This window comes from Pyxicephalus adspersus, chromosome 5 (assembly GCF_032062135.1).
Source record: "Pyxicephalus adspersus chromosome 5, UCB_Pads_2.0, whole genome shotgun sequence".
In the NCBI taxonomy this organism is placed as follows: domain Eukaryota; kingdom Metazoa; phylum Chordata; class Amphibia; order Anura; family Pyxicephalidae; genus Pyxicephalus; species Pyxicephalus adspersus.
This window is the reverse complement of record NC_092862.1, coordinates 104,068,080-104,082,007: the sequence shown is the minus strand read 5'-3', so window position 1 is coordinate 104,082,007 and position 13,928 is coordinate 104,068,080. Positions and strand designations below refer to the sequence as shown.

General features: G+C 36.0%; 2 protein-coding genes across 4 annotated transcripts in view; one reads left to right on the top strand and one right to left on the bottom strand.

Moving 5' to 3' along the window:
* The window catches only part of CAPN7 (calpain 7), a 37,084-nt gene extending 32,640 nt beyond the window's left edge, over positions 1-4,444 (top strand). For 2 of the 3 annotated variants that reach the window (XM_072412347.1, XM_072412345.1), the window contains 3 exons: positions 70-200; positions 1,390-1,482; positions 4,027-4,444. In XM_072412347.1, coding sequence (XP_072268448.1) covers positions 70-200; positions 1,390-1,482; positions 4,027-4,171 — 369 coding nt within the window. In that variant the 3' untranslated portion in view covers positions 4,172-4,444. The remainder of the gene's footprint in view (positions 1-69; positions 201-1,389; positions 1,483-4,026) is intronic. The other variant, XM_072412346.1, reaches the window with a different exon arrangement.
* A 2,596-nt stretch (positions 4,445-7,040) lies between these two features.
* Positions 7,041-13,928, bottom strand: part of SH3BP5 (SH3 domain binding protein 5) — a 47,146-nt gene continuing 40,258 nt past the window's right edge. Inside the window, exons 8-9 of the mRNA XM_072412348.1 lie at positions 10,865-11,125; positions 7,041-8,793 (exon numbers count right to left, since the gene is read on the bottom strand). Coding sequence (XP_072268449.1) covers positions 8,588-8,793; positions 10,865-11,125 — 467 coding nt within the window. The 3' untranslated portion in view covers positions 7,041-8,587. The remainder of the gene's footprint in view (positions 8,794-10,864; positions 11,126-13,928) is intronic.

Genomic DNA, 13,928 nt, shown 5'->3' with positions numbered 1-13,928 from the left:
ACTAGATTTAAACTCAGAAGAGTTATTAGAAGAATCTTTTCTATTGTTAACAAGCAATGCATTTTGTAGATAAATGGCCAGTGGAAGGGCCAGAGTGCAGGAGGATGTGGCAACTTTAGAGAAACGCACAAGAACAATCCTGTGTATCAGTTTCACATGGAGAAAACTGGACCGTTACTGACTGAGTTGAGAGGACCAAGGTTTGTAGTACCATACTTGAGCTGTGTATAAAAATAACACAAAATATGATCTTGATTTACTTCAGCTGCTACGAGCAGTCACCTTGGACATGTGCATACCATTTCGAAGGCCAGGATTCAGTTATATTGCATTTAGGTGTTGAATATGATTGCATAGAGAACAGGTACAGATCAGTTTTTAAAAAGGCAATTTTTAATGAAACATTACTTCTAATGCTTATCTCAAAGTATATATGTATATCCCTAACCTGTTACATACTTATTCTATTTTTTCTTCTGCTGTTTTAGTTCAGATACATATGTTGTACCTATTATAATGCAATCCTGGCACATGATTAGTTTATCCCATAATTGCCCTGTCCATACAAGTGTCCTTCAATATTAAATGCTCAGTCACAGTGAATTTCTGAAACAACTTTGAAATGGATGTTCGATGTTTTGTATTTGTAAAGCCTTAATAATCAAAGGTGATGTTAGACTCAAGCTGGAATTAAATGCATGGTTCCCAGTTTAGTTTTCTTTTTCCCAAACTTATATCACAATATACATTAGATGCTGGTGGGGATTAAACTTTCACTTATATAGCTGCTTAAAGCTTTAGGACAAAGATGAGAACATCCACTGCAAAGTAAATCTCAGCCTGAATTTGATAATCGGCCTTACATGATTTTCCATAACATAGAATGGAGACTGGTATGTGAAGGTTGATGCCTTTCACTGCTTGAGCACATTTGAGATAACAAAAGTCAAGATGGGGGCTACAACTCTTAGATCTCCCTGCTGAGGAATCTCATTTGTATAGACTTTAAGTTTTAAAACTATAGGCTTTTAATGACACCCAGCTGTCTAATCAGCATTGTTTTACACTGTCCAGGCCAAACAATACTTTATTAGCTTACTATAATGGCCATATTTACCAAACTTAATAGCAAATGTGATGTGCTAACCTTCATAAGACAAGGTGTTTATTTCTTCTACACCATGTAAAAACAAAATCAATGAAAATATTACATTTATCAATAGGGAGTTCAGCTTGCTACATCACTTTTTTCAATAATATGTGACCTCAAAACAAAATTATTATTATTATATTATTTAGTGTTTTACGGTCATATTTGATGACATCATCATTTATGTAATATATAAAATATGGTAATGTAATACATACTATTTTGAATTCACCTTGCAGACAATACAGTGTAGGCTTTGAGATTGTTACTGTGTCAACAGTTGGAGATCCAGGACCATCTGGATTCCAGAAGAAAAGCAGCGGAGATTACAGGTATTATATCACTTAAGAATGAATGTAATTTATTTCAAATAGCCTAGTACATGTAAATGACTGGGTTCGGTGGATCTTTATTGCTTTTATTTGCATTGAAAACATTCAATACATTTAGTGTTTGTGTACAAGGAAATGTCAGGCTTGCGTTTGAGATGCCTTTAAATTCAGAATAAAGTGTACATGTTAAGAAGCAAACACTTTTGTATGGAAACCCTCAGGCACCAGCTTGTACATTTCTTTGTGACATTAAGTGCTTCTATTCGGCTGGTCAGATATTTCAGTGTATTTTTATCTAAGTAAACTATTTTGCTTGGCATTAGTCTGGCTAAGATTGTATGTGCAGATAAGGGTAATAACACAATATATACTGTTAAAAAAAAAAAAATTAAGGAAACACTGAATACACATATCGGATCTTGTTGACTGAAATATTCTAGCTGAAAATTGTTATGCAATGTGTAATTCAGAATTAAAAGAGTCAATGGATACCAAAATCATTAAAATGCTGGGAATTCCAAATCACACTAAAAGTAAAGTAAAAAACTGAAATCACAGAATAATCGGAACATGAATTTCATTATGACAGCTTATAATGTGGCTCAATAGTGTGTATGGTTCAATGTCGATCCTTTGTGCAAAGCAGATTTGCTTTAACAAGACTTAATAAAAGATGGGAAAGTTTACAGATTGTTTGGGCATGTATTTCTTACGGAATGGAATGCTTGTAATGTAAATTTGTATTTTTTTTTATTTTGTGCTTATTTTAAATTGCTGGGATTAAAGTAATAATAACACAGGTCAACAAAAAATGAGTTTTCATAATCATCAGAAACCACAGCAAACTTTTCTAAATCAGTTTTGCAAACTGATTTCAGATCTGTTGTCAATTTTTTCTTAACATGTACAGTTCCTGAGTTATGAATACTATTATAGTTAACACTGTAACATAGTTATTACAATACCAAGATTTTTCGGGAAGAATTCCAGATCTGAGTGCAAGAAATGTATTTTAAATGACATGCGACAATCCAGTTTCTGGTATGAATCAAGCAGTTTGATTTACCCATGGCCTTTACAATATTCTTCATCAAGCCTAACTTGATATGGAGAGGTGGCAGAAATACTTTGTGTCGCAACCAGAGGCAGAAACTTGACACTGCTTGTTCTGGGCTTATAGGTATCTCTTGGTAGCCAATCACGCTTGACATAATGGTCCCCCGTAGATCAGCTATTCCACGGGCATAGGAAACCGCAATATTTTGTGAATCCTCCTTGCATTCCCATCAGCAAGCCAATGACCTTTAGATATCCACAGATGTTCCACGGGTGTGTTTTATACTGGATTGCTTCAAGTAGTAACTTCATGTTGTCATAGGACTCCTTTAGGGTAATGGAATGGGCAATCAAGTTGGTTTGGAATTACCATTATGCAGTAAGACTGCTTCCAAGCTTCTTTTGGAGGAATCAATGAAGATACGCCATTCAGATGGAACATGCTCTTGTGACAAACTGTTAAAGAGTGCATTTATATCATGACAGTAGCACAGTGAGCCATCACTAGTGAGGAACGTTGTCAAGTTATGATTTCATTTTCTGTAGTGAGTTACAGTTACACCCTTTTGCTTCTGTTAAAGCCTTAAAGCAAGAAGTTCTGCTTTGTCTTTGGAGAGATTTAGATCATAAACAAGATCATTCAACTCTGCTTGTGTAAAGGTCTCCGGTTCTGAATCTTCATCGGCCAAGTGGTCAGGATCAGATGATTCGGGATTGTAACTGGCTGCGCATCCAGCGCATTACTCATCACCTTCTACATAAGCAAGTCCATCATGTGGCGGTACTGGAACTGGCAGTGAATCATCATGGGGGAACAGGCCTAATTGCAGAATCGAGGCTGGCATATGTAATTTTGTGTTTAGTTTTACCTGAGAATCCACTTTTGTTTACCCGGCCATCGATTAGATGGTCTCGTGGTTCTCTCCACACCATTGGCATTGCTGCTTTATGCCGGTTTAGCCAGCCACGCAGTCCGTTGGAACAACTGGTACAGATGACATGTGGAGCCCAAGATTTATCCTGGTCACCAAGTGGACAGCTGAAATATAATTTGTATATCTTTTTAAGTTCTGTGGTAATTTAGTGACGACGTGCTTTCGTCATGAATGAACCAACGTAACAGAAACTGTCTGGATCATTAAGGCAATTTCTGGGCATGATGACAAATGAAATCAATCGCAGTTAGTGCGGACTCTAACCTTAAAAAAAGAAAACTGTTGTAATATGTTAAGGCTATTTATAACGAATTTCACACAATAAATAATTAGCTGCATCACAAAAACTAGACGTGCTAGAGAAAAACTGAGCACAGATTTGAAATCCACAAAAATACTACAAAGCCCGCATAAAATTATATCTGATGAAAATGATATGTTGACCTGTGTCATTTTATATATTACCAATAAATTATTTATTTCTATAAGAAAAAACTAGCACTAAAACTTTTGAATGGCAGTTATTCTGAAATGCTTGTTCTTTTCTCTGCAGATGTGGATTTTGCTACCTGGAAATAGAATCTGTACCAGCAGGGGTGTATAACATTATCCCCACAACATTTTTGCCTGCCCAGGAGGGCCCATTCTTTTTAGACTTTAATAGCTCTATACCAATCAAGGTATCCCAGCTGCAGTGATTGAGAAATGTCAGCGAGCTCTTCTCAGGACATACATCCGCAATACAACTCCAACTGGTAGCAAGAGATCCCAGCCATGCATGTAATTTTAGTGGTGCATGCAGACAGAATCATGAAGCCTCTATACTGTTCTAGTTTATCATACTGCACATACTTCCTTACCTGAAAAACTTTCTTTTATAGAGGAGGAAAGGTACTTCTGTCTGAAGTTTAACATGAACTTGAATATTTTATTGAAATAATAGAGCTATAAATAAATATTTTTCCAACACAGCCATGTGCTGACTTTAATAGTTTGTGTGACTATATTATACATGAGAGAGGAAGAGCGACTGCATATTTATCTGCACACCTGCTGTGCTATTGGGCCCTTTGTTAGATTAGGTAAATGGATTTTATATTAAGAAAATAGCAATAAGTAGTAGAAAAGAATCAGGAATTACACCTGGGAGTTGAAGCAGCTGGAGAATCCAAAACAAATTAAAAGTCAGGTACTATCTCAGCTTTTCAGACTCTTTCTAGAAGTAACCTATGACTTTTGGGGGGACTGATCCTTATGTGTTTATTCTGAGTATGTTTGAAATGTTTGTATGTTTTCTAAAATCCCACGCTAAGCAGTGCTTAAATCACTTAACTAGGGCTCTTGCTGTCAGTCTTACACTGAACTGCTTACTTTATTATTATTATTATTAATATTATTAATAATAATAAACAGAATTTATATGGCGCCAACATATTACGCTGTACATTAAATAGGGGTTGCAAAGGACAGACAGTGACACAGGAGGAGGAGAGGACCCCATTCAGAAGAGCTTACTTTACTGAATAGTAAGTGCACCATCCCTTCAAAGAGAATGTTGGTTCTCACAGACTAAATGCAGTTTATTCATTGCCATGTGCCACAATGGTTTGGCAGCATGTTTACCACGTATCCCCGACATACATCTAATAAAATATTTATTCTTTATTTGTAGTATTAGTGTAACTTTGCAGTCTTTTTCTTTTTATCAGTAGATCTACACCCTTTACACTTTTTCACAGAAGATATTTAGCACCGTTTTTAGTTGCATTAGGAGTATTTGTGGGATGCCCTTTAAATATCATATAATTACTGGCAAAGATCAACAGAGTTAATGGGTAAGGGCCTCCCTGCCTCTAATCAAAACCACACAAATGAAGAAAAACCCATTTTACTTCTTTTTGATTCTACTTAAGGTAAAATTAAACCTTTACTAAGAAAACTAGGCTACCATGACAGACTTCCTACTGATAAATGTTTACTTTATTACTTTCGGAGTCATTGTCATAAAACACAATATACAGCTAATTAGACACCTTATTTAGTATTTTAAAAGCATGAGAGACAGGCAAATAAGGTCAGGAGTGGTGGCCAACTTGTGTATTTTAGCGTTTTTTAAAATTTACTTTTCCAATTTCCCCCCAGTGTCAGCACTTCCCCAAAGTGAATACTGTCATGAAAGTCCTGTGACCAGTGATAATAGTGCAGTTTTATGCATCTTCTTTGAGCCCATTGCAACTTGATGATGCATGCGCACACTTGACAACCTGGCCTCAAGTAGACAGCTGAACAAGTGTAAGCATCAGTTGACCTAGTGGACAGCCAGCCAGAACCTTAGCAAGATGCTAAGTGCTGCAATGTATAAAGGATGAGTGTGGAATTTGTGAGAGGCTAGACAACAACAAAATATTACCTTGGTCTTGAGACAGATTGATGAAGTGTTTTTGTTCATGGAGTTGCTTTAAAAGCAGATTTAAATATATTTAAAGTGCAGATGTCATCCAGACAGCTGGGAGGCATGGGATATCACAACTGCTTTTAAATTCCCAGAACATTAGATAAGAAATTCCTATATGTTAGGACCATGAAAAATGAAAAGTTACAAGGTGGTATTGAAGTTGTTCATCCCCACAAAAACCCCACACGCATTTATTTACAGCTGATTATGATGAAGGAGAAATGGTTTGAGGTGAAAGGTAATATAAAGAAGGGATTGAGAAGTCACAGCATATCAGCTGTATCAGTGCCATAATGATGAGTAAAAGGACAAGGAATGTATAAAACCCTCATTATAAGTAAATAAATGTTGACATTATTCAAGAGATGTATATTCGAAGTTTGCAACAACTAACATCTATGTATACTTTTTCTAGTCAAGTATAAAAAAAGAGGAGAAATGAATATGCTCAAAACTGATTAGACAGAATAAAGGAAGCAAAACTAGTTTTAAATGAGAAAACCATTACCGACAAAGTCAGAGGTCTGTAGCATTAAACCATATAAATTGGTTTAAAAACTGAGTTCTGTGGGTGATAGCTTAGCTGCCTGGCCGTCATGCTTATCCTGTAAGGCCATTTCTCAACAGGCTTCCATGTGCCAAAAATGTTGCATTATGTTAACACACTGCACTCACTATATTCTTTCCTGACACACCACAATGCTTTGCCTCATTTCCAACACGGTATGTTGTGTTGAACATAAAGCAAAGTAAAATTAATGCATCCATGATAATTGCCCAGATGTTTTCCTTAGAAAACTTTACTAGGTGCTCCAGATGCCACATGTTCAAATGTTCGTGTTTAAAGCATGCCTGAAGAAGTGAAGACTAGCCATTTTTTCAATACTCAAGTTACTAACCAGGAAGATAAAAGCACTCGAGGGCTTTTTCATTTTCTCGAAACTGGATCTTTATACAATGACTGAGAAAGTATTATAGCCAATGGGTCAGTATACCAGCAAGGCAGCTAGCACTCTCAGAAGAGACCGATTATCTGTGGCAGTTAATGTAGCATTATTCATTGGGTAAGTGAATGCTTTACGTCAGAAATGGTAAAACATAACAGAAAATACTTTTTTCTGCTTGAAACACCTTTAATGCACATTTTTTTTTTAGCAAAACATACAAGTCATAGATAGGACAGAACACAAAACAAGACAGCAACTTATCACATTCCAATGATACTAAATTCTCCTAGGAAGTGATACAAAGCAAACATGTCACAAAAACAGGCTAGCCTATACTTGGACTACAAACTAGCATCACAAACTCCACTGTCTATAGAGCAGCATCATTGCCTGTGTTCTACTTCCTACATGTTTAGGTAACCCATGCAACATGCATGGCCGATATCTTTCACTTTCTGGTGTGTGTACCAAAGTATACAAAACGGAGGCCAGCATCAGCAATCGTCTACTGCACTGCGGACGTATGAAATATCCAGTTGAAGTTCCTTAGTTGTTGCCTTTGTGATATTCGCTGGGGAATTATGCCCCTTTGGTAAGTTCAAACGTGAACAATGGCCCAGAAAGTTTACAAATGGTAACATGGCACATGGTAGAACTCTTCTGCTATAATTAAAAAATGGCAGCATATGCTAATGTAAAGATATTATTTATAGAAAATGACCAGGAATTTATCAGACAAAAAGTATAAAGTAACAGAGTAACAGAATAAAGCTAACATGAATAATCTATGCAAATAAATATGTTGTCATAGGCTAAATAACAGGGTTTTTTTAACCATAATCTTACACTGGAGTCCATGTAACTGAACTGACGATATACTAAAGAACTATAAGAATTCAAGTGCAAGGTGCAGGATGTGAGCATATCAACTTACCTGGGTAGGTAAATGAGTCCGAGAGATGGATTGTGGGAAGGTAGTTACAAACTAATTACCACTTACTGGAATTCTTACGATTAGATACTAGTAAAATGAAAAATAGATATTTATCCATTGTTTGTGGAAATAAAGACAGCAGCTTATGAGAGAGACCATATGGTTTTTGGATTGATGATTTATCATCTAGCAGGATTTAAGGCAGATGACAAAGATGAACAGTTGACTTGTTCCATAAATCACCTACAATTAGCGTTTTCCCACAAATGATGATATAGTATATGAATAACAAAGGGTGAAACAGATCAGTGCTGCTTAATGGTTGATGTTTGTAGATATAAATGAGTTGGAATTGCTAAAAGTCACTTACATAGGACTATTGTACGGTTCACTTGAAAACGTTACTTGGCCGTCACATTTGATGGGAGATTTATGTGCATATAATACAAGGATACTAAACATATGGCAAAGACACAAGGAACAGAAAGCCTTGTAACAATACTCATTTAGGGGTTTCATCCCCTTTGGCAAAGTCGCAATTTATTGCTCTGATTAAAGAAATCCTGTTCTCCATTCCTTATTTTAGGCATGTTTGGTTAATAAGGATGGCAAACGGAGAAGTAGAAGCCTGCAGGAAAGCCACCTGCACTTCCTCCATCGCATTAGTCCATGGTCTATAGCCTCCAGTCAGCCCAGGTTCTCTCCCGGCACCACACACAGCATGTGCTGAGAAAAGCTTGTTGGAGCAGTCTGCTCTGTAATCCATATGGCATATTGTTCACACTACGTTGACCATCACAGTCGAAGCCAGGGATTGAGAGCGCGTACATTTTATGTCTACGTTGGCATCACTCTCTGCACAATCCAATGACAGCTGCTTCATACTGTTGTCCAACACTGACAAAGCTCTGGGTTTACTGATGATATTGCTGTTGTTATTTAGTCTGTCCTGGGCTTTGCTTTCTGACCCTTCTGCTCGGTTCCCTAAACAAAAAGAAAACAATATCACTCATCACACCTAAAAATAACCTCAGAAAGTGTATGTACACAAGTACGGACATTACTTTTGTGATTGAGGTGTACCTGTGCCCAGAGTATTAACATATAAAGCTATTTTACTGATTTTTTAATATGTAATTATTTTTAACAAGCCTGACCTGACCCTGACCTCTCTAGCTGATCAAAAATCATAACACAAACTCTAAAAGTCCCATTTAGGCAAGTTTTTAGGAGCCTAGAAACACCCGTTTAGAGGGTTAGCAGGGGGTTGAATCAGGGGAGCCGTTACGGGTAACTGAATGCTTGGCAGCCCCTCATTAAGCACCCATTTACCACCTCCTCTATGAGTTATCATTGAAACTTAATACATTTGTAAAATGGGTATTAACCACAGGTGAAAACACTCATCTGATTCAGCCTTAAATGGAAAAATATTGATTTCTATGTCTTGGTTTTACATTTTTTGAATTTCTCCCCATAGCTATAGCGTGAACGAGGGCTTGCCTGGACACAGGTTCACTTTAAAGGAAAGCATTCCTAAACAAAACATGGATACTGTACTTTGAACTGCTATCTCAGATCAAATTTGCGGATAATAACTTCTGACTTTGAGACTTTACTTTTTGAAACACTTATCCTGGTGAAGTAACTCAGTAGTTAGTATGGAATCCACCAGGCTAGAAAACTAAAAAGTAATGCAAATGGAAATCTAAGAATGTGCTATTCTCAATATATAAATATATTTTAGTAGTATATCACTTGTTACACTACATTATGCCCTGCTCTGACTAAATAAAATGCAGAACTGTGTTTTTAATCAAGCACAAAAGGCTTTCCCACTCAAATTACATTTACAGAATCCACTTTGAATCTTACCATTAGGGATTCAAAAACACATTATTCCATTACTATATTAAATTGGTTGAAATCCCATTTAAAATTAGTCTGCATAATCAATCTATCAATCTAGGCTTTTCTAAGTAAAATACAGTAAAAGATGGCAGAAGTATCTTTGTAAAAGAAAGTGCCAAGATATATGAAGGTGATATATAAAGAAAAAAGCTAAATCTCTTATTATGTAAAATGGCACATTCAGCCTTCAGGGATATATAATATTGTCGCCACTACAATTGATATGCTCCAAATTTATTACCAAATCACAACAAAAGCCACATATTAAACCCTTCTCCTACATACATTTTTGAAAATAAATAATACTGAAAGATTCACAACCAAAACTTTTGGTTATAAATCAAAAATAAAACATAATAATTAAAACATGTATGGTGTATATTTTGGTAAAAGGATCTCTTTATGGATTTGCACACTGTCCCATATGACTTACCATCTAACCCAACTGTAACACCTTAAAAAATATGCAAAGCCAAGACTTTTTTATTTTTTTAGATTGAGATTTAAAAACAAAAATACTTTTTTTTTTTTTGCTTTAAATCTCCCAAGCTTTTCCTTTGGGTCTCTTCAAAGTATTTGAAACCCCCTTATGATCCATTGTCATTGGAACAGATAACTCCACTGGACATTCCCACCTCCCATTTTAGGGACATCTGTGGGATTTTTATGAGTCTAAATATAGGTTTTATAAAGGTGACTGCAATACTATTTTAAGAGCTCTCTACTTTATTTACATCAATACCCCCTTCCAGATTAAAACCTTGCAACAATTCAACCCAGAAGACTGAAAAGACCTTGTGAATACAGGGCATCATGGGCTCACCACCAAGATGGCATCACTAGAGTGCTCATCTGGATTGGAAGCAGAAGACCCACAGTATCACACAACCAAAGACATAAAATATAATAGTAAAACAAAACTGCAAAACAGCAATGGGGAAGCACTTGGGAGTGATGTGCTGGACCCAGAGTTTTACAATAAACCAGCAGCTAATCTTAATCTTGGCTATTTAAAAAAAAGCTGGTTGAAAGCCTGTGATTTTTAAAACACTTACCCTGCACTAAACAAGCTCTACCAGGGGAACTAAATCCCCAAACCTTAACTCCGAGCCAAAACAAATCCCTGGCCCTGAACCCATCCTACCTCTCTCCGTATCACATTCTGGCGAGGATGCTCCACTGCATTCACTGCGGGGACCAAGGACAGGTGATATCAACCCAAATTCAGACAGAGACATTGGGCTTGACAGATCTAAGCTCCCAGGACGTGGTGCACCAGGAAGGGGGCTAAGGATTTCAGAAGGACTGGTTGGGCCAGAGCTGTAGCTTGATAAAGATTGTGTCTCAGAGTCCTCTTCAGAGACCACACTGCTAAGATTGTCCTCTTCAAAAACTTCTGAGGTCACTATGTAAAAAACAAACGTACATCTTTTTTCAATACATTTATTGGACATTAAATCATATATACTGTACATACATTGTAAGGTCAAGATATTTGATTATAGCATCTTTTGGCATACCAGCAGGAAATTTTCTGAAAGTATAGCAAATTAAGATAAAGAAGGCTTTTCAGTCTCAAAATTCAAGGACATTTAAATGTTACCCAGCATGCATTATTAGCTTGGAGGATTCTAACACATTTAACCTAGTATGGATCTGCATATTCTCTTGGCATGTCTGCAACAAAAGTGGTTTATTCAAAAGAGAATATATATGGTGATGGCTTGTGACAATAGCAGTTCAGCAGAAAAAGGAGCTCAATACTTTCTTGAATGAGGCAAGTGTATATTCCCCTATGTAGACATGTTTTGCTGCATATATTTTGAACAAATGTGTTCATTATGTAAAACTGATTTTTATAACCTGGACAGCTGAAGAATCAATTGACAAAGCAAAAAATAAATAAATAACACACTATAAAAAGGAAGTGAAATGCACAGTTACAAAGTAAAAAATGTTAGAAATGAAGCCAAGGGAACACTAGGCTGTCAGATGGAGACTATAAACAACGGGATATATTTAGCACAGTATGTTTACCAGCCACAGACCCAAACCCCTCATGGGAATCAATAGGATTAAGAACATGGATAGATATCAAGAACATGAAAAATAAACTCCAGCTTGCAAATAGATTATGAAAGAGCAACACTTTTCTCAACACAAGTTAATCATATTTCAGTAAACAAAGAGCCAATGTCAAGCACTTGATAAGGCCGGGGCTTTTCCTGTACTAGGCAGTAAATTTGGCAATTGGCGTTATTTTGTAAGGCTTTCCTCTACCAGTGCTCTTACAGGATGTCTTGTTTTGACTATAAAATAAGGCTTTTGAAGAACTTTTGTAGACAAAGAAGAAAACCTTTTGCTGACCCCACTGGTTATCAAATATAGAAAAAGAACCTGAAATATATCCAAATATTTGGGATAAGCAGCTTGCATAACATTTCTTTGGTATACTCTGTACTACTGAAGACAAAGTACTTGGCAATGGCCCGACTACTTTTTGGCAACAGCGGATTCTCTTTATGAGTTATATTTTCTGGGTAGGATTGATGCAGCAATAAACAGATGTCACCATCATTGTGTGTGGTATTCTATTGGTGTTGTCAAACTGTAGATATCTGTGTCAAAAAGTGAAAACCCACACAATCACTTAATTCTTTACTTCTCAGTGGCAAATTCTAACCTTTACTTTCTTCTCCTGGTACTTTTTTAGTGTCTCAGAAGAAAAGAAAAAAAACTGTGTTTTATAAGCATACAGACACTGAATTTATAGTCTACAGGACTATGGACTCCCTATGTGACAGCCCTGACAAAGGGTAAGTTACATGCCCCTCCATATCCATATAAAAATAAGCATGGAGAAAAGGTAAGAATATATATATATATATATATATATATATATATATATATATATATATATATATATATATCAGAAAATGTAACTTGCAGAAAGGCCATCTATCCAGGTGAAAAACAGCTCTTTTATGTGAATTGTAAAGAATTTCTGTACCTAAATTTCTGTAAAAAAACAAGCAACATATATGGTAAGCCCAGAGGTGCTCAACATCACTATTTTCCTTTCTTAAGTTTACATTGCCCTATAGTGCTGGTTGTTCATGGCTGTGCAAAGATATGTATAAATGTAAGTGAGAGAATTGTGGTTGATTTTCTAAACCTATGTTAAAGATCCCTCAGTGATTCTACACAACTATTTTTAGTGATTTTTTTTTAATTCAAATAAAAGCTATTTTTACTCCTGAATACAAATACATGACATTTTCATTTTTCATGTAACTTGACCATTAGTTGCAGTAGTTGTATAGTTGCCAATGGCAAAGTAATTCCTTGAATTTATGATTAAAGATTTGCACTTGCTTCTACAAAGAAAAGGGGAGAGTATAAGCAACACAAAAGAGGGGATTAAAGCCAAAATGTTTTTTTAACCTGAATGGGCAAAGTGTAGTTTGCTTTAAAAGTCCATACTTTATGTTAATAAATAATATGATGTTACAAGTGAAAAACCCTGAAGAGTATTTGCATGAGGAGGAACAGAGATCCCCAATTTGTGTTGCAGTGCACTACAAAGAAAAACTACAGATTCTCTCTCCATTTCCACTGAAGACAGAGGAATAAGCGAAAAGTCATAAGCCGCGTCTATATGATGCCTTACAGGTAGTACGGAGAGATTACATGAGCTGTACTGACTAGTAAAAGGTCATATCAGGTAAACAAGGACTTTCAATTCCTTTCATTGTCCTTAAAAAATTGGAAATAGGGAACTTGCATCCAGTAATTACAAATCAGTGATCTGAACAAGCTAAAAAATCTGTAAAAATAAAAGCTAGTGCTGACATTGTTCCTCATTTTAATGTTTTTCCTTACATTTTTCAACGATCTTGACTGCATATTAACGTGTGAATGTTTTAAAAAGGGGAATAACAGCGTCCTACATAAGCGGAAGTTTGCAATCTGAGGTTGTTGTGGTATTAATAAAATATTGGTCAAGCTCCCAACTTAATGGAAATAGAAAAGAACAAAGTAGGATAAAGAAGAATGCAATAAGTATCTGTTTGCAGAATAAACCTATATTGTAATACAAGCAAAGCCTTATAAGCATTTCTTGAAATAAGAGATGTGCTTGTGAGCAGACATGTTTGCTGAAACCAGTCATAGCTTCCTGTAATACATTGTTACATAACAGTTGCGTT